Below are 27179 nucleotides of genomic sequence, written 5' to 3' on the forward strand. Positions count from 1 at the left end.
TACAGGCGTTTGACTAGAGCATCCCCAACAAGTTCATCACTACGTGTATATTTAAGTACAGGAGATTAACTTTTTAGTCATATACACGTTCTGCTAATAGCCACTCGACGCATCAGAAGTAGGCCTAAGGCAAATCCAGTTAAGTCGAAACGTAGATGCGTTTGTGTTCTTAGATTCGATTGTAAGCAGGAATTTAAATCAACATATTCACGAATGAAAAGAATAAAGACAAAAAAGAAAGAAAAGTGATGAAAAAATGAAAAAAAATTGTTTTCAGATGAGGACGTCTTCGAACTTATCACTAAAGGCCATCTGACAATCGTCACCTGAAAGCTGAAACATAGAATCTCGGGGTATGTTATTCAGGATACAGATTGCCCACAGACTGTTTTCTGACAGCTATTTCAAGTTCATTAATACAGTTAATATATCCCTGGTAGTGGAAAAAGATTAGTTGTACAGGCTGACCATATCTGACAGCAGTACATGTATGTGACTCGTAATATCCAAAGCAGTATATTTATGTGACTCGTAATATCCACAGCAGTATATTTATGTGACCGGTAATATCCGCAGCAGTATATGTATGTGACCCGTAATATCCACAGCAGTATATGTATGTGACCCGTAATATCCACAGCAGTATATGTATGTGACCCGTAATATCCGCAGCCATATATGTATGTGACCCGTAACATCCACAGCAGAATATGTATGTGACCGGTAATATCCACAATAGTATATGTACATATCTCATACAGCAGTTTATTTATGAGACCCGTATTATCCTGTGTTACTCCTAGCCCACTGTGTTTTACCTTATTAAGTATAGTTTATCAGTGAATTAATATTTTGTTTATTGGACCGTTTGGTATGCATTACGTATACCAAACGTCAATTTCACTTTTAGATATCTTAAACCCGTCAATATAATTTCTCATTTTCACATACACCAAATATGCAGCTCTTTTATATTCCTAAGAAATGGTTTGAAGTAAGAACGTGAAGAAGGCAACTGACTTTCTATCTCGACGTCACGGGAGACTTGAGCTTATCCCCGGTTCTCTATTCGTAATGGATAGATCCCCCACTCCCTGTTTGCTAAGCCTTGTTGACAATAAAACTTGTGGACAATAAACTATCAACGGCAGTCGTGTGGCCATTCGCATAGTCATACATTCGTAACAGATCAACTGTCTGTCTCATGAATGCATTCTGTGCGTATTTGTGAATGATGACAGGATGAAGTGTGTCACTGCTGATTTCACCTTGTCCGCTATCTCACAGAGCGTACTCCTGGGTCTGTAAGTGCTGGTACGCTTGCTGTGCCTTTGTGGACACACGGTAATGCGAAACAAGGGGCGCTTTGAAAGACTAACTAAGCACCTAACTAAAGACAACTCTTAATGATAGAAACTTTCTGAATGAATGTATATTTTCGTAAGTTCAACAAGGACATGATGTTTTAAATGTGTTTGATTGTCAAGACACAGTAATTTAAATGGGATGGAATGTTGCCTAAGAGTTGGTATTTCAACGGTTATGTACAAAGGTTTATTATGGATACAGAAAGCATTCATCATGGGGGGGGGGGGAGGACAAACACCGGAAATGAGCTGTGTGATAAGAGGAAATTACCACGATAAGAGAAAATACTGCGATAAAAAGCAAATTATCCAAAAATTATACTAAGGAATTATAAGAAAATTAGCGTACTGCAGAAAAGGGAAATGGTGATGGATTGCGACGGCATTTATGCGCCACGCTGGGTGGAGCACTGAGTTCGGCAGCATTCTCTGTGTGTGGCGTTCTGGAAAGGCTCGATGATGGTACATCCTGGAAGTAGCTGTATTCCGGGGCACCTGGAACCGCAGTGGAAACATGTGATATAGAATACAGAACATACCCACTTCCCCGGGGAGAGTGCTAAAAGAAGGTTTATGTGGAAGTCTGTATATTTTCTTAAAAAATTATTTCTTATAAATACTACGGAAGTTTGAACTCAAACTGACATTGCTTTATTAACTTGGAATACGACACTCGTGGCTCATGAATATCTGCATGGGATTTAAATATAATAGGGGCGTTTCGAACTCTCTTGTCGTTAAAGGTAGAAACAGTTGTACTGTATCATGTGACTGGTGGAAAATGTTAGGTAACCATTGTTGACATAAATTTACCAATCACTTATCTCACCGTGTTACAGAGGCACAGATGACACCTTTTTTTTACTGTAGAAAATTCTCAAGTTCACAAATGTTCAGCTGCTCAGTTTTTACATCGACCCTCTACTCTGAATAACTCTTCGTGAAACTTTTTTCAGACACTCATGTTATAGTAAATACGATCAATAATAGTTGCCTAACACATCTGACAAGTCACACGATACAATAGGCCTTTGTTTACCTCTATCTATGAAAGAGTTCTAACTCGAAACTCCCCTATTAAAACTTTTAATTTAGACGAATTAAGCCCGGATCTGTCTTCAAGTCATTTGGGTCGGATAGGCGGCTATGTTCAGCTGGTAGACAGAGCACTGTGCTGCGGCTGTGGGGATAAGCGTTCAAATCCTAGCTTACTTAGCATAACCTACAGAGTAATTCGTTCAAACATTAAGATTTACATCAAGGTCGCTACATGGAGAGTGGAATGGTAAAGGACCCAGTTGTTCAAAACTGTCTTGAGACTTAATACCAGATTTAACTATAGGTCAAGTTTTCAATTTTGCCCATTGCCCCAATATAATTGCGTAACAGCTTATCAAAGATGAACTTAGTCTTCTGCTGTTAAACTTTGGGTAACTACATTGGCTGCTAAGTTGCACTAAAATTTGAATAAATGACTGAAAACCATTTTTAGCTAATGCACTTTAGAATAACCGGGTCTGGACTCGTAACGGATTAAATTCGGCGTCGGTAAAACATTATTAAGGTAATACAACTTACGCCTCAAAGCAGAGAGGAGAAAGTGTGCTTCCTTGTCGGACGCATTCGCAGGATTTCGTGCAACAACTCCTACCCGGGGAACATTCTGTCCAGGTCTCGGACTCTTGGAAGCGCTCTCCGAACGAGGAGACACATGTTTCAAGAGCTGAAAGTCAATACAAACAGACCTACTAGTGGCGTATAACGTATAGTTGTCAAGCCATTCTGAAATAGCGTATGTCATAGAGTTTTTAATAAGCTGACAACTTTTTGTTCAGTTCCGTTCAGACTTGTTGGATTACGCACTTTGATTCTGTCAGTTTCTCAAAATAAGGAAAACTTTACTTTGAAATGCCTATACTCTTATTGTGACATATACACAATGGCCTAATAATTATGTTATACGCAAAATTTTAGAGTACCAAAGAAAATGGAAAGAGCTGACTTTGAAAGTCAAACTGTTATCTTTGTAAAATTTTCTGTATCGTTTTACTTTGAATGTAAGAATTTTTGAAAGGAGAGAATATTAGAATGTGAATAAAATATCGACAGATATATCTTGATTTCATTTACACAATCAGTGCTGAGTAGGGAAAGTGCACTTAGGTCACTATCTTTGACTACACTACGTTTTAAGCGATGAAGATAACGACACGAACATCGTAGACATTGTCACAAACATTAACGGTTGTTTTATATTGAATGAGACAAGTTTGTCAAGTTACGATATGTTACTGGAGGGCTGCATTTCATCAATCAACTGTTTATAAATCGTTACATGCTATTTATACATGTGGAATTGTATTTTCAGAAAGAAACAATTTTCAATCCTGTTATTTTTAGCCGTCTGATTACCTCCCATACTATAATAATTGCAGCAAACCAGTCATCAGGCCAGCATCTCATTTCGTTCTATATTTAGATGAGCTTACTGATTTCATACTTACGCATTTGTGTAGTCAGTACTTTTCACAAAACGTGTATTTTGGAAAACACAGAGAACACATAGCGTTATGATTAAATCCATTTGAAGTAGATTTGCAATATAACTCGTTTTAGGTCTTCTCTATGGCAAACGTTTCACTTTCCGCAACCCCCTTCCCCCCTGCCCCCCAAATTTTGATTGCGCAAATCAGTACCTGTAGTGGGACATTCTACACGGCAACAATCTCGGACTGTGGAGTTCTGGAAGGGCTCCACAATTCGACATCTTGGATCAGAGATTTCTACACGATGACACCTGGACGAAATAATGACATCTTAAAACCTCAATGAGTGCAAGAAGTGTTAAAGTAATCCCCCATGAAAAACACAAGAAGGACAGTATCATAAACACATTGAGCACCAGCTTAACAGGAAGATTGCGTGTGTATTTTAGGATAACTTAGAATAATTCACTTCTTCAATTACTGAGAAGTCCGGAATCATTAATTAGTTCTAATTATAGCACAAATGGTGATAGGACAGTATGAATATCTGTACGTTTACTCTGATTGTCAAAATAAGGGAGAAAACAAAGTTATAAAATTGATTGTATTTATAACATAAAGATTACATGTTAATATCGCTTTTTTCGTTTTTTTTTTAAATAATGTTCTCCTCAGGTTGAATGACAATCCTGGATATTCCAAATGAAAAGAAAACGACATAGTAACGCCATCTGTGTTTGGCACTGGTATGCCGTTACAAATGAAAATTGTGGAAAACAACATTTACATGTATGGTGGCCCCGTAAAACTTACTAAAGGAAAAATGTTCGACTGATTGTGTGAAGATGACTGAAGCCCATAATTCGTCGATAACAGGCAAGAAGACAAATGGTCCTTAGTTTGTTTGAATACTCACCTCTCTTCACACTGTCTTGTAAGCCTGGCGTTGATTCGGACACATTCACACCTCAGGGAACAACAGTTTTTTCCGGGAATACACTCTCCCCATGTCTCACCTTCACTGAAGGACGTCCCGAATGATGACAGACAGCTTTCTAACAGAGGATTTTCTGCGTTCAGAAAGAAAACATTTCAGAAATGCCTGAATGTTTCGTTCGGATGACCAGAGGACAAATGTTTAGAAAATGTTAGTATGACCAGAGGACACATGTTTACAAATGTTAGTATGGCCATAGGACAAGAGGACACATGTTTAGGAAATGTAAGTATGACAAGAGGACACCTGTTTAGGAAATGTTAGTAGGACTAGTTAGGAAATGTTAGTATGACAAGAGGACACCTGTTTAGAAAATGTTAGTATGACCAGAGGACACATGTTAGGAAATGTCAGTATGACAAGAGGACACCTGTTTAGGAAATGTTAGTATGACCAGAGGAAACCTTTAGGAAATGTTAGTATGACCAGAGGACACTTGTTTAAAAAATCTTAGTATGACCAGAGGACACATGTTTAGGAAATGTTAGTACGACCAGAGGACACCTGTTTAGGAAATGTTAGTACGACCAGAGGACACCTGTTTAAAAAATGTTAGTATGACCAGAGGACACCTGTTTAGGAAATGTTAGTATGACCGGAGGACACCTGTTTAGGAAATGTTAGTATGACCAGAGGACACTTGTTTAGAAAATGTTAGTAGGACTAGAGGGACACATGTTTAGGAAATGTTAGTAGGACTAGAGGACACATGTTTAGAAAATGTTAGTACGACCAGAGGACACCTGTTTAGGAAATGTTAGTACGACCAGAGGACAGATGTTTAAAAAACTCTTAGTATGACCAGAGGACACTTGTTTAGAAAATGTTAGTATGACTAAAGGCACATGTTTAGAAAATGTCAGTATGACAAAAGGGACACTTGTTTACAAAATGTTAGTATGACCAGAGGACACATGTTTAGGAAATGTTAGTTTGACCAGAGGACACTTGTTTAGAAAGTATCAAGAGTTAAATCACTGCTTGGATTTCTTGCCAGTCTATGAAATCATTTTGCACGTGATACAATAACATGACAGTAGGGCCTGCTGATCAACGCACAGCCAAGCATGTAAGTAGTTGTATGTGACGTGAGAACATGTAACAATGATGCACAAAACGCACAGCCAGGCATGTAAGTAAAACGTATGTGACGTGACAGCATGTTACTATGATGCACAAAACGCACAGCCAAGCATGTAAATAGATGTATGTGACGTGACAGCATGTTACAATGATGCACAAAACGCACGGCCAAGTAGTTGTATGTGCCTTGACAGTATGTTACAATTATACACAAAACGCACAGCCAAGCATGTAACTAGTTGTATGTGACGTGACAGCATGTTACAATGATACACAAAACGCACAGCCAAGCATGTAAGTAGACGTATGTGACGTGACAGCATGTTACAATGATACACAAAACGCACAGCCAAGCATGTAAGTAGTTGTATGTGACTCGAGATCATGTAACAATGATACACAAAATGCAGATCTAAGCATGTAAGTAATTGTATGTCACGTGACAGTGTGTTACTATGATACACAAAACGCACATCCAAGCTTGTAAGTAGTTGTATGTGACGTGAGAAAATGTAACAATGATACACAAAACGCACAGCCAAGCTTGTAAGTTGTTGTATGTGACGTGACAGCATGTTACAATGATGCACAAAACGCACGGCCAAGCATGTAAGTAGTTGTATGTGACGTGACAGCATGTTACAATAATGCACAAAACGCACGGCCAAGCATGTAAGTAGTTGTATGTGACGTGACAGCAAGTTACAATGATGCACAAAACGCACAGCCAAGCATGTAAATAGATGTATGTGACGTGACAGCATGTTACAATGATGCACAAAACGCACAGCCAAGCATGTAAGTAGACGTATGTGACGTGACAGCATGTTACAATGATGCACAAAACGCACAGCCAAGCATGTAAGTAGTTGTATGTGCCTTGACAGTATGTTACAATGATACACAAAAAGCACAGCCAAGCATGTAAGTAATTGTATGTGACGTGAAAACATGTAACAATGATACACAAAACGCACAGCCAAGCATGTAAGTAGCTGTATGTGACGTGAGACCATGTAACAATGATGCACAAAAAGCACAGCCAAGCATGTAAGTAATTGTATGTGACGTGAAAACATGTAACAATGATACACAAAACGCACAGCCAAGCATGTAAGTAGCTGTATGTGACGTGAGACCATGTTACAATGATGCACAAAACGCACAGCCAAGCATGTAAATAGATGTATGTGACGTGAGTATATGTTACAATGATGCACAAAACGCACAGTCACGCATGTAAGTAGTTGTAAGTGACGTGACAGCATGTTACTATGATTCACAAAACACACATCAAAGCATGTAACTAGTTGTATGTGACGTGACAGCAAGTTACAATGATGCACAAAACGCACAGCCAAGCATGTACGTAGTTGTATATGACATGACGGCATGTAACAATGATGCACAAAACGCACAGCCAAGCATGTAAGTAGTTGTATGTGACTCGAGAACATGTAACAATGATACACAAAACGCAGATCTAAGCATGTAAGTAGTTGTATGTGACGTGACAATTGTTACAATGATGCACAAAACAAAAGGTAGAGTTTAGGTTTAAGTAAAGCCTTCCATCACTTTAACAAAATACTAACTATCAAAGAGAATATGAGACATGGGGATGCTTTTGAACAAGAATACTTTCATTTGGAAAGTTATTAGTCATTGCTGACGAAGGTGACTCAGAGACAGACCATTTACCTGAGCACAGAATCGGGCAGCAGTTGATATCCGCACCGTCGTAGACTGGCCCACCTACATGGCAACCCGGAGGTGGACGCACACTTGTTGCCCTAGAAACAATAGTATTTACAATATCTTGAGGAAGGTTTGACAGAGGAGTGTGCAGACAAACTGTGTGAGGAATGTGTGGGGTCATTACGTACTTATGTCGCCTATGACTCATTGTGAGCCCTTCTGTTATATCATTTCATACACGCCAGAAGAAAGCTTCTTGCTTAATTGAAAGATGTGTATATATTGGGTGTCAAAAACTTGACTGACAAACCGACCTACTGAAAGACAGAGCGACGTATAGAGCTGATACTAGCAGATAATGAACAAGTAAATCACTACATCCGGTTATGGGACTGAGAACTGACCTTACTCTGTCACAGTCGGCCCGGAGGCCGTGTCCGTAATGCAGTACACAGCGACAGGTTTGGACAGAGCAGAGATGGCACTGCGACCAGCGGTATGCGAAGCGCCCATGGGGATCCCGACAGGGTGCTAAAACAAAGTCATCGTTGATATTGGAATCATTCAATGAACTAGTGATTTATTGATTACTTGCCTACTAATAATTAAGACAGGTAAGATAGTTATGTAACTTAAATCTTTTCCCACCGATTGCATTCAGTCAGAATAAGGTAACACAGCCGTTATATATAGTCAAACAAAAAAAATCTATTAATGTTTATTAATGTTAATTAATACATCACTAAAAAATAATCTGTTTGTTTTAACAGAAAGTCCGTTGTCTGGGTGATGGTAGAATGTATTCTGTTGTTGCAGCAAATTGTTCTGTTAAATATAACACACATATTCCAGTAATTCGGCACAAAGATACTATTAGACTAACATGATATTATGTTCCAGATGACATATTATTTATTAAGCTATAATAAAAGAATACATTCTATCATCTCTCAGACAACAGACTTTCTGTTAATATTATCAGAGTAATTTTTTAAGTGGACGAAGTACTACCCTGGAGAATGAATGTTGTGATGAATATAAACTCGGTTACACGTACAAACGTTCACAAATAGATATAGGCCTTGCTTCAGCAAGTGTGTAGAGCGTAGAACAAAGACTTACCTCCTGTGAGATAAGCATGCGCACAGCATAGTATGACAGCGGCTAAAACTAACCGTAATAGCTCCATCGTGTACTTATGGCTGTCAGTAGGAGGAGCATAGAATGACGAAAAGGCTCGTGTTCTGCTATTTATACCTTAGTTGGTTTTGCTGTGGGAAGGTCATGAACGCGGATATATGCAAATCATATCCTGTATAATCGAGCGATTCAGGCTAAATTCCTGATCAGCCGACGTTTATATGGAAGGAGGCTGGAGTGCTGGGTTTGGACGGTAGAGGATGAATGGAGAGATATAGGCCTAACAAGAGTCTGCATGACGACATAAAACACCGCCGCTACCCTCACCCTCCTCCAACTCATCCGTTATCCACGAGCTAACCCTGCACGAGTAATGTTCTCAAGAAGCAATTCTGTTTGTAAAGTATATACCTTATAACATTCTTCGTGTAGGTGTTGTTGATCCGGTCAACGCTACGTATAGTACAAAAACATAGACACTCCGAAAGTGTTTACGCCTTCGCACTACGTGTGTATGTCTTGACGGGATCAAAATATTATCTCAAATATATGTGTTTTCTGCTCCATGCATTCACCATCTTCAAGCTATTTATGTAAACATTTTATTTTCTTTCCCGTCAGCCAGAAAACCTTTTGTCAACACAAAGAACTAAAGCTGTTAAAATAATAAAATCTCAAAAGGAAAAGACTCAATGCACGTTTTCAAAATAAGTGCGAAGGATAGGTCATTTTTCATTAAGCAAAGATTGTCTTCTCGAAGTTAATGAAATTTCACTCTCTGTATTATAATATTTTCATATATATTTATCAAGTACGGAAAATTCACGTATTCCTATTTTGTCTTATTATTCATAATATATGAGCTACCAATATTTGTAAAGAGTTTAAAATGGTATGGCCCACCCTATTGCAAAATTATTTTTTGTTTGTTATTCTATCCAGTAAATTAACGTAAGTGTTGATCTGGTTTTCGTATTAACCCTAAAACTGTTGACTAGTTGAACACTATAGTTTATTTCTTTTAGAGAGTCGCCCATATTCAGCTGTCTGTAAATCAATCATACTCACTACCAAAATTGAAGTTAGAACATTTTTTCTACTTCATAATGTTAATGTTAAAGTATGCTGCTTATGGTAACAGGATATGTTTACTGTGCCTTATACCGCAGATGGTATGTTTATTAACGTATACCACAGAGGATATGTTTGCTGTACCGTATACCGCAGAGGATATGTTTGCTGTAACATATATTACAGAGGATATGTTTGCTGTAACGTATACCGCAGAGGATATGTTTGCTGTAACGTATACCGCAGAGGATATGTTTGCTGTACCGTATGCCGCAAAGGATATGTTTGCTGTAACATATATTACAGAGGATATGTTTGCTGTACCGTATACCGCAGAGGATATGTTTGCTGTACCGTATACCGCAGAGGATATGTTTGCTGTACCGTATACCGCAGAGGATATGTTTGCTGTAACGTATACCGCGGAGGATATGTTCGCTGTGACGTATACCGCAGAGGATATGTTTGTTGTACCGTATATCGCAGAGGATATGTTTGCTGTAACGTATGCCGCAGAGGATATGTTCGCTGTGACGTATATTGCACAAGATATGTTTACCCTGACGTATGCTACATGGGATATGTTTGCTGTGACTTTTACTGCAGAGGGTATGTTCGCGGTTACGTGTACTACAGCACTAGTTTCTGCCATGGATGTCTTCATCACAATGCCACATGAGAAACATTTGCTGTGTAAGTTACAGATATAAATACTGAGGGTGGGAGACAGTCAGAGTTGTCTCCCATGAAAATGCTTTACACACTTATGACTTTTGCAAAAAGAACAATGCAACAACAATGTGTTTTTTAAAAATATTAAAAAAAAGTGCGGTTGTCATCCACATTCAAATCTTATTTCCGATTTAAAAAAGTTAACATCTTCAAAGCATATTCCTATTTAAGCTTAAAGAGGAAGTGAACATTATAAGACTTGCTATGGGCTGCATATATAGAAATTGGCCGCGCCCATAACCCGATATGTTTGGAAAAAAAATAATTCAACTGAAACTCTTGCCTTCCTCACAGCAATACGATTAAATCTCAAGAGGATATAGTGAAACCCAAAGGACTAGCTGACAAAATACAAAACCTTACTCCTGGTGCAAAGACTATTAAATCTAATACGAAACTGGCCAAGTCGATTGCTTGGTTATTTTGAAATTAAGATGTCTACATCTTCAAAATTTATCTTTCCTTGCCCATTAAGTCTCCTGAAAACTGTGAATTGTTGAACAAAACCTAAGCCTTACTCTGGGGTTACAAAGCCTAAGCCTTACTCTGGGGTTACAAGGCCTAAGCCTTACTCTGGGGTTACATGCACAGAAGTACAAACCATGTTTGGGAAACATAATTCATATATAATCTCAGAATTAAGAGATCTCTGCCTTCAAAGCATGGTCACCAAGAAGATGTACTGAAAACTAAACATAAACATAAAATCTTACTCTGGGGCTTAATGTAACTAGAATAGCTGACCTTAACAAAAGGGGAGTGGGAGGGGGGTGCTCCGTGGCTGAGTTGGTTAGCGCGCTAGCGCAGCGTATGACCCAGGAGCCTCTCACCAATGCGGTCGTTGTCAGTTCAAGTCCAGCTCATGCTGGCTTCCTCTCCGGTCGTTCGTGGGAAGGTCTGACAGCAATTTGCGGATGGTCGTGGGTATTCCCCTGACTCTGCCCTGTTTTCTCCCACCATGATGCTGGTGGCCGTCGTATAAGTGAAATATTCTTGAGTACGGCGTAAAACACCATTCAAATAAATAAATAAGATGTCTGAAGGTTGGTCCATGTAGAATTATAATATGGCTCCCGGGTTAAGCCACACATTATTGATTTTATTATTGATTCAGCTTTTTCTTCTGATTGGTGCGTAGGCGTAAAATATTGTAATAAATAAATAAAAAAAGTTATTCTGGGAAAATGTCAAATCCGATAACGTATAATCTCGCAACATGTCTAATCTGGGAACACGCACAATCTGGGAAGATGTATAACCTCAGAACATGTGTGGGGAGATGTCTAATCTGGGAACATGTCTAGTCTGGGGACATGTCGAATCTGGGAAGAAGTACATGTCTAATCTGGGGACATGTCTAATCTAAAAACATGTCTAACTTCGGAATATGTCTGATTTGGGGACATTTGTAATCCTCACATATGACTAATCTGGGGATATGTCCAATCTGGGGACATGTTTCATCTCGGGATAGGTCTCATCTGGGGATATGTATAATCTGGGAACATGTGTAATCTGGGGACATGTGTAATCTGGGGTCATGTGTAATCTGGGAACATGTGTAATCTAGGAACATGTGTAATCTGGGAATATGAGTAATCTGTGAACTTGTGTAATCTGGGAACATGTGTAATCTGGGGACCTGTAAACTGGGAACATTTGTAATCTGGGGATATGTATAATATGGGGATATGTCTAATCTGGGAACATGTGAAATCTGGGAACCTATATAACCTGGGGACGTGCAATCTGGGGACATGTGTAATCTGGGGTCATGTATATTGTGAGAACATGTCCAATGTGGGGACATGTATAATGTGGGGATACGTCTAATCTGGGAACATGTGTAATCTGGGAAAATCTGTAATCTGGAAACATGTCTAATGTGGGGACATGTCTAATGTGGGGACATGTATAATGTGGGGATATGTCTAATCTGGAAACATGTGTAATCTGGGAACATCTGTAATCTGGGAACATGTGTAATCTGGGAACATCTGTAATCTGGGAACATGTGTCATCTGGGAACATATAATCTGGGGACATGTATAATGTGGGGATATGTCTAATCTGGGAACATGTGTAATCTGGGAACATCTGTAATCTGGGAACGTGTGTAAATCTGGGAACTTATATAATCTGGAGACATGTATAATGTGGGGAAATGTCTAATCTGGGAACATTGTAAACAAAAAATATTGCCTCTGGATTACAATGTTGTTGCTTTAAGAAAATAGCCGTTATCTCAGCGAAGTACATACATGAAAAGTTAAGTTTGCTAATTTATTTATTTATTTGATTGGTGTTTTACGTCGTCCTCAAGAATATTTCACTTATACAACACCGGACAGCATTATGGTGGGAGAAAACCGGGCAGAGCCCGGTGAAACCCACAAACATCCCTAAAGCTTGTTAATGGTTGCCAAAACAAAGTAACAAGAGTTATATTAACTGAGGAAATCCCGATGAACACCTTAACTGAAAGTGACGTAGGTTTGATAATTCTCCAAATAGCTGATCACGATCTGGTGGAGAAATCTATACTGCTCCTGAAAGAAAATCCAAATCATCAATATAACAAAAAATGAGGACAAAATCATAAAACACAATAGTTTCATTCATTTGTTTATTTGGTGTTTTACGCCGTACTCAAGAATATTTCACTTATACGACAGCGGCCAACATTATGGTGAGAGGAAACCGGGCAGAGCCTGCGGGAAACCCAAGACCATCCGCAGGTTGCTGACAGACCTTGCCACGTACGGCCGGACTGTAAGCCAGCATGAGTGGACTTGAACTGACAGCGATCGCAATGGTGGGAGGCTCCTGGGTTATTGTGCCGTGCTGGCGTGCTCGGCCCCTCGGCCACGGAGGTCCCAACAATAGTTTTAAACCTACATGCTATCATCTCCTACACTCAATGCAAACTATCTATGTAAATAGTTAGAACTTCATTTCTGCCTTAGAAAGTTAAAGTGCTTGTTCGCTGCCACTGTCAACACTCTGAAAATCTGTAGTCATTTGTTCAAATTTAGCCCTCGTTTATATGAGTTTTGTACATGTGTTTTTTGCCAAAGGCGATAATTTAATCCAAGTACTCTGGTTTCCTCCACACTTCGCCGGCACTGATTTCTTCACACTTCACCGGCACTGATTTCTTCCGACTTCACCGACGCTGATTTCTCCACACTTCACCGGCACTGATTTCTTCCGACTTCACCGACGCTGATTTCTCCACACTTCACCGGCACTGATTTCTTCACTCACAAACCTAACCATAGTTACATAAGTGACGTATTCCTGAGTACGGTGCAACAAGTACATTGGGTAAAATAACCACAACAAAATTACACTATCCACACATTTCATAGAAAATCAGTAATGATCTCCGGTCTGTTGTTCTTCATCTGTCTGACAGTCTGTAAGATATTGACGTCCTGGTCAACCTTCAGTCTCTCTAGCACAGACCAAGCCACAGAGAACAACCCACTTTTGGTCACCCCGTCCCTGAGGAGAGAAATTTAGGTCTACACTTGCGTTCCACAGCCATTTGCTAGTACTTTCTACAGGTTCTCCTCAACTTTATATCGATCGAAAAAAAATGAATTAAATAACTGCACACATGAAATGAGGTTACTGTTAAATCCTGCAATAGTCGTGTACGTCTGTGTCAAATTTAAACTGTAGAATTTGCCTTTCAATTTTATTGCATTGAATACGAATAAAAACTTTCTTAGAACAAAATTAGGAAAAGACACGTTAACTGATGGTGAACAGTCAACCAATAATTTGATTTTATTTATTTATTTGATAGGTGTTTTACACCGTACTCAAGAATATTTCACTTATACGACAGCGGACAGCATTATGGTGGGAGAAAACCGGGGACAGCCCGGGGGAAACCCACGACTATCCGCAGGTTGCTGACAAACCTTCCCACTTACGGCCGGAGAGGAAGCCAGCATGAGCTAAACTTGAACTGACAGCGACCACATTGGTGAGAGGCTCCTGGGTTATTACGCTGCGCTAGCGCGCTAACCGACTGAGCCACGGAGGCCCCCATTCATTTCAAGCACATGCGTTGTGAATTAAAATTATTCTCCACAGCTAACAGACAAACCTGCAGTGTGCCAAGAAAGGCGCATTTTCAGGACCTTTTTGCCAGATTTCTACGCTTTGTAGAAGTGTCAAAAATGACTGTATTGATTCTTTTATAGGTTTGTTTGACTATTTCTGATAGCGGAACTGTTTAATGTGTTGATGTGTTTGAGATGTAACAAAAGAGTATTTTTCTCTCCAAAAACGACACCGGTCACTGCCGCGGCAACCACACAAAGTCGGTGCTTTGGCAGCGACACAAGATCAGTGCTTCGATATTGTCACAATGCTTCGGCAACGACATAGAAGGACACAGTGTCAACACTTCAACAAGGGCACAAAGTCAACATTTCAGCAAGGACCCAAAGTCAACATTTCAGCAAGGACAAATAATCAACTTCAGCATGACATAGTCAACAAGTCAACATTTCAAAAAAGGACACAAACTCAACACTCCAGCAAGGACACAAAGTCAACACTTTAGCAAGGTTACAATTTCAACACTCCATGATGGACACAAAGAGAACCCTTAAGCTAGGACACAAAGTCAGTCATTCAGCAAAGACACAAAGTCAACATTTCAGTAAGGACACAATGTAAACTTCAGCAAGGACACAAAGACAACACTTCAACCAAGGACACAATGCCAACACCTCAGCAAATTACACAAAGCCTACACTTCAACAGGGACACAAAGTCAACACTCCAACAAGGACACAAAGCCGAAACACTTCAGCAAGGACCCAAAGTCAACACTTCTGCAAGGACACAAAGTCAACACTTCAGCAAGGATACAAAGTCAACACTTCAACAAGGACATAAAGGCAACACTTCAACAAGGACACAAAGTCAACACTTCAACAAGGACACAAAGTCAACACTTCAGCAAAGGACATAAAGTCAACACTTCCACAAGGACACAAAGTCAACACTTCAGCAAGGACACAAAGTTAACACTTCAGCAGAGATACAAAGTCAACACTTCAGCAAGGATACAAGTCAACATTTCAACAAGGACACAAAGTCAACATTTCAACAAGGACACAAAGTCAAACACTTCAGCAAAGGACATAAACTCAACACTCCACCAAGGACACAATGTCAACACTTCAACAAGGACACAAAGTCAACACTTCAGCAAGGACACAAAGTCAACACTCCAGCAAGGATACAAAGTCAACACTTCAACAAGGGAATAAAGGCAACACTTCAACAAAGACACAAAGTTAAGACTTCAGCAAGGACAGAAAGTCAGTCCTTCAGCAAGGACACAAAGTCAACACTTCAGCAAGGATACAATGTCAACACCTCAACAAGGACATAAATTCAACACTTCAGCAAGGATACAATGTCAACACTCAACAAGGACACAAAGTCAACACTTCAGCAAGGACACAAAGTAAACACTTTAACAAGGACACAAACTCAAAACTACAGCAAGGACACAATTTCAACACTTTAGCAAATTACACAAAATCAACACTTCAACAAGGACACAAATTCAACTCTTCAACAAGGACACAAATTCAACACTGTAACAAAGGACACAAACTCAACACTTCAGCAAAGGACACAAACTCACCACTCCACCAAGGACACAAAGTCAACACTTCAATAAGGACCCAAAGCCAACTCTTCAATAAGGACACAAAGTCAACACTTCAGCAAAGACACAAAGTCAACACTTCAGCAAAGGACATAAAGTCAACACTTCTGCAAGGACACAGTGTCAGCACTTCAACAAGGACACAAAGTCAACACTTCAGAAAGGACACAAAGTCAACACTCCAGCAAGGATACAAAGTCAACATTTCAACAAGGACACAAAGTCAACATTTCACCAAGAAGACAAAGTCGACACTTTAGCAAGAACACAAAGTCAGTTTTTCAGCAAAGGACACAAAGTGAACACTCCAGCAAGGACACAATGTCAACACTTTACTGTCCAATTGTACTTTCACCACAGGAGTTTTTTTCTCACTGCAAATACGGTAAATGCTTTGTTCACAAACATGACAATAAGGTAACAGGTCGCAAATGTCAGACCAGATGCCATAAATCCTGACTGACTATGAGTCACCATTGTAAAGTGACTCGTTTTGGAATGGAAACAGCTCAAGCTGGGATTGTCTCCGTGTTGGGTACTAACATTTTTCAAACAATTCTTTACTACTCGTACATATGACATAAAACAAGATTTTCTTATTTTCCCTCTATGTGTAGTGACCGGGAGAATTTGTACATTTTGATTGCTGTTTCCCGTCGTACTCAAGATTATCTCACTCAAGTGGCAACGATCAGTTTTATTTGTAGAGGAAATCGGACAGCTCAGTGTAAGCCTCCTCCCGTGACATAGTAACTGGAAAACCTTCCTACTTAAGCCCTATTTACCTCACTTTTGAGAGGTACTTGTATTACTAGCTGGCTGGCTGACTGACCCAGTGACAAGGAATGTAGGCCTGCAGTATGTCTGAATACGTACAACACCTGGCCAGTCTATTCTAATGGTACTATAGTCGTGAAATATTCCCGAGTCGGGCGTAAAACAAAAATGAAATAAATTTTTCAAGGTCAAACGATTTCAAAGTCAAACTTCTATTTTCGCCAAAGGAAACCTACACCCTTGCACAGTCATGTGATCACACAGGTTAATACACAAAACATAACCCACAATTGTACCGACTGTATAAGTGTAGGACTTCACACTTTCCTAGATCTTTAGTGGTTTCTGTTATACGTCGTTTTGGGAATTGATCTTGCGATTATTAACCTGTAAATTTCTTATTGTTTGACGGCTCGTATGCAAATGTCTGTTTCGACGCATAGACTTACAGGCACACAATGTAATACCTTAACCCAGGGAGATATTCGATATCATTTCACTGGAAAATATGGGACAACAATAAGCCCGTTGTATAGTTCGGCGTTAAGTTTGCGCATGCGCGTTGCATGGTTGAAAATAAATTATAGCAAGCAATTCACAAAAGATAAGGCTGTTCGCGGCAAGAGTGTATTATAAAATAAAAATCTAAACACACAAAATTGACAAAAGTAACTTTAGAACCTGTGAAAAGCGTTTCTATACCAGTGCTGAATATCAGGAAGTGGAGAGCTAGCTAGCCCTGTACCTGGGGTGGTGTAAATTATTGAGCTGCTGCATGGTGTACAGCCAGTCAGCTAAAATATACAGCCTGACAACTGCCATGCACAGCTTGTCAAGTATCATGTACAGGCTGCCAACTGCCATATACAGCCTGTCAACTGTCATACACAGCCCGACAACTGCCACATACAGCCTGTCAACAGCCATATACAGGGTGTCAACTGCCATATACAGGCTATTACCTGCCAGTTACAGCCCGTCAACTGCCATATACAGCATATCAACTGTCATATACAGCCTGTGAACTGTCATATACAGGATGTCATCTGCCACATGCAGCCTGTCAACTGCCCCATACAAGCTGTCAACTGCCATACATAGGCTGTCAACTGCCATATACAAGCTGTCTGAGGCCATATACGGCATGCCATCTGTCATATAGAGCCTGTCAGCTGTCATACACAGCCTGTCATCTGTCACATGCAGCCTGTAAACTGCCCCATAAGGGGTGTCACCTGCCATATACATGCTGTCAACTGCCATATGGAACATGTCAGTTGCCATATACAGTCTGTCAGTTGCCATATACAGCCTGTCAACTGGTTTTTAACTGCCATATACAGGCTGTCAACTGCCACACACAGCCCCTTAACTGCCACACACAGCTCCTTCACTATCATATACAGGCTGTCAAATACGGACAGCTGGCACATGAGGGCCTCCGTGGCTCGGTTGGTTAGGGCGCTAGCGCAGCGTAATGACCAGGAGCCTCTCACCAATGCGGTCGCTGTGAATTCAAGCCCTTGCTGGCTTCCTCTCCGACCGTAAGTGGGAAGGTCTGCCAGCAACCTGCGGATGGTCGTGGGTTTCCCCCGGGCTGTCCCCGGTTTCCACCTACCATAATGCCGGCCGCCGTCGTATAAGTGAAATATTCTTGAGTACGGCGTAAAACACCAATCAAATCAAAATCAAATATCAACTGCCACATACAGCCTGTCAACTGTCATATAGAGCCTGCCAACTGTTATGTACATCCTGTGAACTGCCATATACAACTTGGCAACTAACATATACACCTTGCCTGTCAGTTGCCAGCGACAGCCTGTATATATAGAGCCTGTCATATAGAGCCTGTCAACAGCCATATACAGGTTTTCAACTGTCATATACAGCCTGCCAACTGCCAACTATAGACCCGGATAAATATCATTTAGAGCCTGTCAACTGCTATATACAGCCTGTCAACAGCCATATACAGCCTGTCATCTGCCATATACACAAATGTTCTATACAGCTTGTTGACTGCCATATAGAACCTGACAAATGTCACAAACAGGGTGTCAACTGTCATGTACACCCTGATAAATGTCATATATAGCCTGTCAACTGCCATACACAGCCTGTCAACTCTTATATACACCCTGACAAATGCCATATACAGCCTGTGAACTGCCATATACAGCCTGTGAACTGCCATATATACACGGACAAATGTCATATATAGCCTGTCAACTGCCATATACAGCCTGTCAACTGCCATATACACATGGACAAATGTCATATACAGCCTGCCAATTGCAATGTACAGCCTGTCGCCTGCCATATAGAGCCTGACAAGTCACAGGCAGGGTGTCAACTGTCATATACACACGGACAAATGTCATACATAGCCTGTCAACTGCCATACACAGCCTGTCAATTGCCATGTACAGCCTGTCAACTGCCATACACAGCCTGTCAACTGCCATATACACACGGACAAATGTCATATATAGCCTGTCAACTGCCATATACACACGGACAAATGTCATATATAGCCTGTCAACTGCCATATACAGCCTGTCAACTACCATATACACACGGACAAATGTCATATATAGCCTGTCAACTGCCATACACAGCCTGTCAACTGCCATGTACAGCCTGCCAACTGCCATATACAGCCTGCCAACTGCCATATACAAGCCTGCCAACTGCCATACACATCCTATCAACTGCCATGTACAGCCTACCAACTGCCATATACAGCCTGTCAATTGCCATGTACAGCCTGCCAGCCTGTCAACTGCCATACAGAGCCTGCCAAGTATCATGTACAGCCTGTCAACTGCCATACAGAGCCTGTCAAGTCACAGGCAGGGTGTCAACTGCCATATACACACGGACAAATGTCATATATAGCCTGTCAACTGCCATACACAGCCTGTCAACTGCCATATACAGCCTGCCAACTGCCATATACAGCCTGACAACTGCCATATACAAGCCTGCCAACTGCCATACACATCCTATCAACTGCCATATACAGCCTGTCAACTGCCATACACATCCTGTCAACTGCCATGTACAGCCTGCCAACTGTCATATACAGCCTGTCAACTGCCATGTACAGCCTGTCAACTGCCATACAGAGCCTGTCAACTACCATGTACAGCCTGTCAACTGCCATATACAGCCTGCCAACTGCCATACACAGCCTGTCAACTGCCAAGTACAGCCTGTCAACTGCCATATACAGCCTGTCAACTGCCATATACACACGGACAAATGTCATATATAGCCTGTCAACTGCGATATACAGCCTGTCAACTGCCATATACAGCCTGTCTGTGCAGCACTCACATTGCCGGGAGCAGTTCACCGTGGTGTAATAGTTGTGATAGTTGTGCTGCGTGTAAAGACCAGAACTACTGCTTTTTCACGCCGGTTTGCAAGATTCCTTCTCACTGTTGGGTTTATATAATTAAAGCTTTTAGCCGATTACCAAAGACTTTCTGTACTGTCATAACGGATGTGGTGTGTATGGGCGGAAGACAGCTCATGCTCAGGGTCATCCATGTATCCATAAATCCATGCGTCCTGCACTGGAGCCTTGTCCGTTTGCCGTTGTTGAAACCATATACTAAATACGTCCGCACACATCAGTTACATCAACATGGCTTAGTCTTGTGTTCAAGATAGGTAGCATTTGAGAGCATTGATAATTGTGAAATAAAGTGGCTGTTTGTAGATCATTGTATATGCGGACATTCTCCTGTACATGAAGCTCACATATAAAGTGAAGAAAACACAAACACTGCAACCGGAATACTTAACAAAAACGACTTCTTTAATGATACATTTAAATATAACATATGAGGTACATGTACCCATTTATCTACATACATTTTAAACGTTTTGTGAGATAGGAATGAAGACATATACTCGACAGTAACATATGTAAATGTGACAGAGCTGGACAAGTATATAACAGTTTGATATGTGACAGAGCTGTACAAGTATATAACAGTTTGATATGTGACAGAGATGGACAAGTATATAACAGTTTGATATGTGACAGAGCCGGACAAGTATATAACAGTTTGATATGTGACAGAGATGGACAAGTATATAACAGTTTGATATGTGACAGAGATGGACAAGTATATAACAGTTTGATATGTGACAGAGATGGACAAGTATATAACAGTTTGACATGTGACAGAGATGGACAAGTATATAACCACTGGGTATAAATCATCGCGGCAGTGACATTGTGACAAGGCCGAACGTGGGAATTCAGAAACATAATAGATATTCGTCCTTGATCAAATATAGTAACAACACACGCCTGAACGATTGTAATGTACTGCAGTTATGGAAAGTCTTTGTAAAAATGGTCACCTTATCTTATATCTCCTGTAGTTTCATTGGCTGAATAATTATAATTAGAATTAATTTCATTATGGCATCAAACGGTTTTAAGAAATAAGCCAAGCGGCTGTCATACATGTACGTAATCTTTACCCCTAAACGCCTCTGAAAGAAAGGATTTATTGTCGTTTGCATGGACACTCATTACCAGTGTTCCGTTGACGGTACTATTTTCACTGCGTAGACACATCACTTCAGGCTGGAGTAGTTGGTGTCAGTGTCCATAGGAGAGAAGCGCACCTTGTCGTACTCATTCTCAGTGACAGCCTCATAAGGAGGCTCCAACTCGGCCGCCATGTTGTAGTACGTGTTCAGGTCGTGGTTATGTCCATGATTTGGTGTCTCAGGGTGGGGTACCTTCTGGAGTGACGCCAGTATTCCTCGCTGGGGTCACAGCTACCTCTTGGGAACCAGACTGACGTCTTCTCCTGTCGCGTCTGTTTATTAAATAGAGTTTAAAAAAGGATTCCAATACATCGAAATGTACATCAGCTATTTACTGTCCATGTATATATTACTTGGCGACTCGCTGGTCGAGAGGTGTAATGGCTTCATGAAAGTGAAATATTCACGAGTATGTAAGGCGTAAATACTGACAAAATATTTACCCAAATAACTCACTAAATAAAAAAATGTTACGACTTACTGCCTTTAACATGAGTAATATATATTTATAACTTACCACTGTGATAATAAACTGAACTGGGGGATTAAGCTTGCAAATGGACTTGTATAAGTTTAGAGATGTATTGGTGCAAGGATGTAAAATAAAAATTTGGTTTCGCTCTTCACTTACAGGACGAGAATCATGGCGGTAAACAAAACAGCTGTGACAGCAACAGAGGACACAGCGCCGACGATCGTGCCAGTACGGTCAATGACGAGCCCTAAAATCATAATGAAGATAGTATGTATTTAGCCCCGTCTATCTAGCGTCAATCTTACTACACCAGATTGTCTCCCAGAACTCATTCATAAACTTGAAATCTTGCGATCATTGGCAATGGATATTATGAATGTACGCAAACAGAAAATGGTGTACATTCATCAGACAAGTGCTCACCGTCGTCAGTTTAGTTCTGCTGAGATTGTGTTCTTTCATCAGACCAGTGCTCACCGTCGTCAGCCCAGTCCTGGTGAGATTGTGTACATTCATCAGAAAAGAGCTCAACATCGTCAGTTCAGCCCTGGGGGGCTTGCGTACTGTGACGGGCAGAGTTATTTCCCTTGCGTAAGATGATGTCAGAGTCATGTAATGTCATGGGGGCGCAGAAGAACATGCGGTTCGTGATCATTGTCGCAGCATAGTCGAAAACGATGGGTTTTCTGGATGTTAGAGCCGCCCGAATAACTGTCACGGTGACTAGGTGTTGTCACATGTATATTATGAGCCAGATCTGTTACTCTGCGGCCCTAACAGATTGTGTTTGTACACGGTGATGTGCACACGTGCGCTTATAGTTTTGCAGCACGCTGCCCTCCGGTTTGATTTGTGAAGTAAATTTAGATGTCGATAGGTTTTACTTACAGAAACTTCTGTTTCACTGGCAGTTTTTAATAATTGTCGACAGTTATACTTGCGCAAATCAAACTATGGGGTCTGTTAATGATATTAGACTCAATATAGTATTAATTTAATTATGGACGAGAACTCTCCGTCCATTTCCCTTTTGTCAGCGTTTATTGTTAGTTTTGTATTTTCTTCATGTAAGTTCTGATACTTCTCTATTTATTTGTTCATAGTCTGTGTCTTGTTAAATACGCACATGTACATGCAGTTGTTGTCTGCAGCTGATAGTAGAGTATGTGTTACTTGTTCACAGGCCCAGTGTGTTAAGTACGATACATCATATGAACACCACTTGACAGTTTGAATCATTCCTTGGCGGATGTGAGGGGAAATATTATTGCTTATTTGTAATAAAGGTATTTGTATGTACTGAGTATCTACCTCTTTAGCGACATTACTGTGTACATTATAAGTAGTAAATAACTACACCAGGCAGCATGTTTCGTCCAGTGTACTTAATGTATGTTTCCTTTGTTTGTTCATTCTTTAAGTGTTTTCCTAATAAAGGCTACAAAGACACCTCAAACAGATTGGCTTCCGCTGTCTCTGTTACATTTGGCGCTGCGTGCAGGTTAGCCAAAACACCCCGAACCGTTTGATGTCTGGTCCAGGCGGCGACCAGTGACAATTAGTAGTGCTCATTCTGCTAATGGAAATCTGCTGTTCTTTAAAATGCTGATTCTGATGCTTCCCAGAGTGCTATACAGAAGGCTATACAAGAGTTAGAAATAGAGAAGTCAAGGCTACAATGACACCTCAAACAGATTGGCTTCCTAGTTGCTCTGTTACAGTACATTCATCAGACAAGTGCTCACCGTCGTCAGTTCAGTCCTGGTGAGATTGTGTACAATCATCAGACAAGTGCTCACCGTCGTCAGTTCAGTCCTGGTGAGATTGTGTACAATCATCAGACAAGTGCTCACCGTCGTTAGTTCAGTCCTGGTGAGATTGTGTACATTGATTAGACAAGTGTACACCGTCGTCAGTTCAATCGTGGTGAGATGGCAGACTTGTTCTCTTCAGTTGTACCATGACAAACGGCCCGCTTTGCATAAAGAGATTATACCTACAGACTATTGCAGAGTCTATAACTGAGTTTACAACTGACTGTAAAAAAAAAGTTTCGCCCTTCTACAAAAGATTTGGGACGAAAATGTAAATATTTGAAGTTACAATCGCGATCGTGGGCCCCATTTGACTCGCACATAAAGGTTACACGTGTAAATGGACAATGTACCAATCAATATGTTTTTGTGCCTTCTTTTGAAAAGAGTTCTATATCATTATGGTTCTGTAGCTTACAACAACAACACGTGACAAGACGCCGGTAACATCTGTGTGAGACAATTACGTGTACTGTATGAATACCAGTATTTTTTGTAAAACCTTATTCGGGTTATTGATTTCTCTTTTCGTTTTGCATTATTAATACACGTACCATTTTGTCACAGGCCAACGATAAATTCGTTTGTTAGCTGACATTGTCAATCCACTTTGAAATTGCTCCAGATCTCCACAATGTAACTGTATACAATGCTTAATTCTATGGGATATGATGTTCAATGTACAGTAATACTGACACAGATCTATAGCATACATTACTACCATGTCTCTCCATGTCAATTTGGGCATCAATAAGACTGATGTTGTTCTACTGGTAATTATTGTTGGTTCCAACGCATATAGCGATAAACTCTCCCCATTGTTACCTATATCTGTGTCGTTATGAGTTGATAGTAACATTTTTTAACGTTCGGTAGATATTACCATTTAAAGCAGGGCGTGATGTTTCGAAATAAACAGGCAATACAGGAAGAGCACAGGCCCTATCTTATATTCACTGGCTTATGTGTTCAGGGGGTGTATTTTGTCGTAACCCAGTGTTCCTGTGTGTGGAGATAGTATAGTGAATGTTAATGGCTTTGTACACAGCAACATGATTGTGCAAGATTGCAAGGTGTGTACAAGATTTCCACATCCTAAAGACCGCAACTCAAATATCAGCCCTTTTGATATTAACTGTAGAATTAGACCAAATGGCCTCCTCTTGCTATGATACGACGGACATAAACACGAAAAGTGACAGGTGTCTGCAAAACTAAGTCAGCGACTCGTATACCGCATGCATACTATATTATATCAAACAAAATACAGACATTCATGAACTATGGATAAAACAAGAAAAGTCCCAAATCAACATATGAAATGTAAGTAATGTATATTTAATATTATTAACGTCTGGTGGAAATCCCCCCGTGTTGGAGCGGATGTCTGTATTTTAGCCTCATTGTTTCTTTTTTACTCGTCACAGAAATGTGCCTGGTTTTTTCTCGACAACGCTGTAGATTTCACCTCATTTCACGACAGCTACTTCACGAATTAGTGCAAGTTACCTTCATCACACTCATGGTGAGTAAAAAGATTTCAATAGCGAGCAAACAGCAAAGAGCACTTTTTCGGGTATCTTGGTCAGACATCGTGTTTTAAAATTGGTTACCCTGTAGACTGACGTGATTGTTTTGTCAACATCCCATATCTTTCACAGCCATCTACCCCTGACTTCACAGTTATCTCCCAATGACTGCGCCAATGTTGTCTGTATCACAACCATCCCACCTCCTCACAACAACTAGAGTTACATCCTCCCTCACAAACTCAAGTGGAAACGTTACAGGTGGAACTGAAACAATTCTCACCACAGGTGAATAACATTTATTTCTCCGTAACCCTGGGTATATTACCGGTGTTGCCCCGTTCCCAGAAGTACATCCTCCAGCACAGACACCAGTGGTAACCTCACAGGGGGACTGATACAGTTCTTACTACAGGCGAACACACAGTTATCTTCTCACGACCCTGAGTATATTACTTGTGTTACAGAGTTCCCCTGTGTAACAAGAAGTACACCCTCCCTCACACACCAGTGATAACGTTACAGGTACTACTGATACAGTTCTTACCACAGGCTAACAAACAGTTGTCTTCCCACAGCCCTTGGTATATTAACTGAGTTACAGCGTTCCCCTGTGTAACCAGAAGTACATGTACATTCCCCCTCAGACACCAGTGGTAACATTACAGGCGGGGCTGATACAGTTCTTACCACTGGCGAACACACAGTTATCTTCTCACGACCCTGAGTATATTACCTGTGTTACAGCGTTCCCCTGTGTAACCAGAAGTACACCCTCCCACACAGGCACCAGTGGTAGCCTTACAGGTGGTCCTGATACAGTTCTCACCACAGATGAATGAACATTTATTTCCCCACGTGCCAGGGTCACATGCTGAAATGAAAATAAGGTTGTAATGGTGGTCTATATTTCCATACATTTAAAACTACTAATTCCTAATACGACTAAACACTAGATACCTAATGTGTGGCCAACCTTGTAATAAGGGGTAAGTCAACGAAAATTAAATCCTAATGTAATCATCGTCCTTATACATAGCGAAAATAGCTGAGGCTTAGATCCAATTTAATAAACTTATTTAATTATTTATTTGATTGGTGTTTTACGCTGTACTCAAGAATATTTCAGTTATACGACGGCGGCCAGCATTACGGTGGGAGGAAACCGGGCGGAGCCCGAGGGAAAGCCACGACCATCCGCTGGCTGCTGGCAGACTTTTCACTTACGCCCGGAGAGGACGCCAGCGTGAGCTTAACTTCAACTCACAGCGACCGCATTGGTGAGAAGCTTCTGGGTCATTACGCTGCGCTAGCGCGCTACTTAATTGAGCCACAGAGGCCCCTAATTTAATAAATAAATATGTAAATAAATAAATAAAATTTAAAAGTTATTACTACATGTATTAAGAACTTGTCTGGGAATTCACAAATCTGGTCCTACGGCCCGTTGGTACAAAAAGCCTAAGTCATAACACATCGCACACAAACAGGCCTATATTAGCAATCTACTCTTCATGCAGAGGGCTGAAAACTTTTTCTACTTGTCCTTCTGCTAAAACAACGGGCAAATACTGATTTCATGACCTAGACACATCTAATTAACATAATTCTGACTGACCAAAAAAAAAAACGATTCCTAATTCGGTTCTTAGACTGTGGCGAACAACGTACTTACAGATACAGTGAACTTCTGTGTGTCCTGTGGCACAGCGGGGATTTCCCGGGGCA

General features: G+C 40.6%; 1 protein-coding gene and 1 long non-coding RNA gene across 2 annotated transcripts; both read right to left on the reverse strand.

The window, feature by feature from the left end:
* Nucleotides 1-1422: 1422 nt before the first annotated feature.
* LOC135481280 (von Willebrand factor-like) lies at nt 1423-8828 on the reverse strand. Its single transcript, XM_064761129.1, has 7 exons — nt 8754-8828; nt 8036-8162; nt 7635-7726; nt 4770-4923; nt 4064-4164; nt 2946-3090; nt 1423-1862 (listed from the first exon to the last, which is right to left on the reverse strand). The coding sequence occupies exons 1-7, from the start codon at nt 8818-8820 to the stop codon at nt 1754-1756; spliced, it is 795 nt and encodes a 264-aa protein (XP_064617199.1). The 5' UTR covers nt 8821-8828; the 3' UTR covers nt 1423-1753.
* Nucleotides 8829-20885: 12057 nt separating this feature from the next.
* On the reverse strand, nt 20886-26639 carry LOC135481258 (uncharacterized). The gene is made up of 3 exons (XR_010445981.1): nt 26188-26639; nt 22265-22355; nt 20886-21905 (listed from the first exon to the last, which is right to left on the reverse strand). It is a non-coding gene; the product is annotated as an uncharacterized LOC135481258 (long non-coding RNA).
* Nucleotides 26640-27179: the final 540 nt, after the last annotated feature.

Source organism: Liolophura sinensis, unplaced genomic scaffold, assembly GCF_032854445.1.
Source record: "Liolophura sinensis isolate JHLJ2023 unplaced genomic scaffold, CUHK_Ljap_v2 scaffold_14, whole genome shotgun sequence".
In the NCBI taxonomy this organism is placed as follows: Eukaryota; Metazoa; Mollusca; class Polyplacophora; order Chitonida; family Chitonidae; genus Liolophura; species Liolophura sinensis.

What these genes read in the sequence shown, in the direction of transcription:
- LOC135481280 (XM_064761129.1), bottom strand. Translation starts at nt 8,820, where the DNA reads ATGGAGCTATTACGGTTAGTTTTAGCCGCTGTCATACTATGCTGTGCG. An exon ending in ACAAGACAGTGTGAAGAGAG is followed by an intron (nt 4,165 to 4,769) that starts GTGAGTATTCAA and finishes TATTTCGTCCAG; the next exon opens with GTGTCATCGTGTAGAAATCT. An exon ending in TCTCCTCTCTGCTTTGAGGC is followed by an intron (nt 1,863 to 2,945) that starts GTAAGTTGTATT and finishes CTGCGGTTCCAG; the next exon opens with GTGCCCCGGAATACAGCTAC.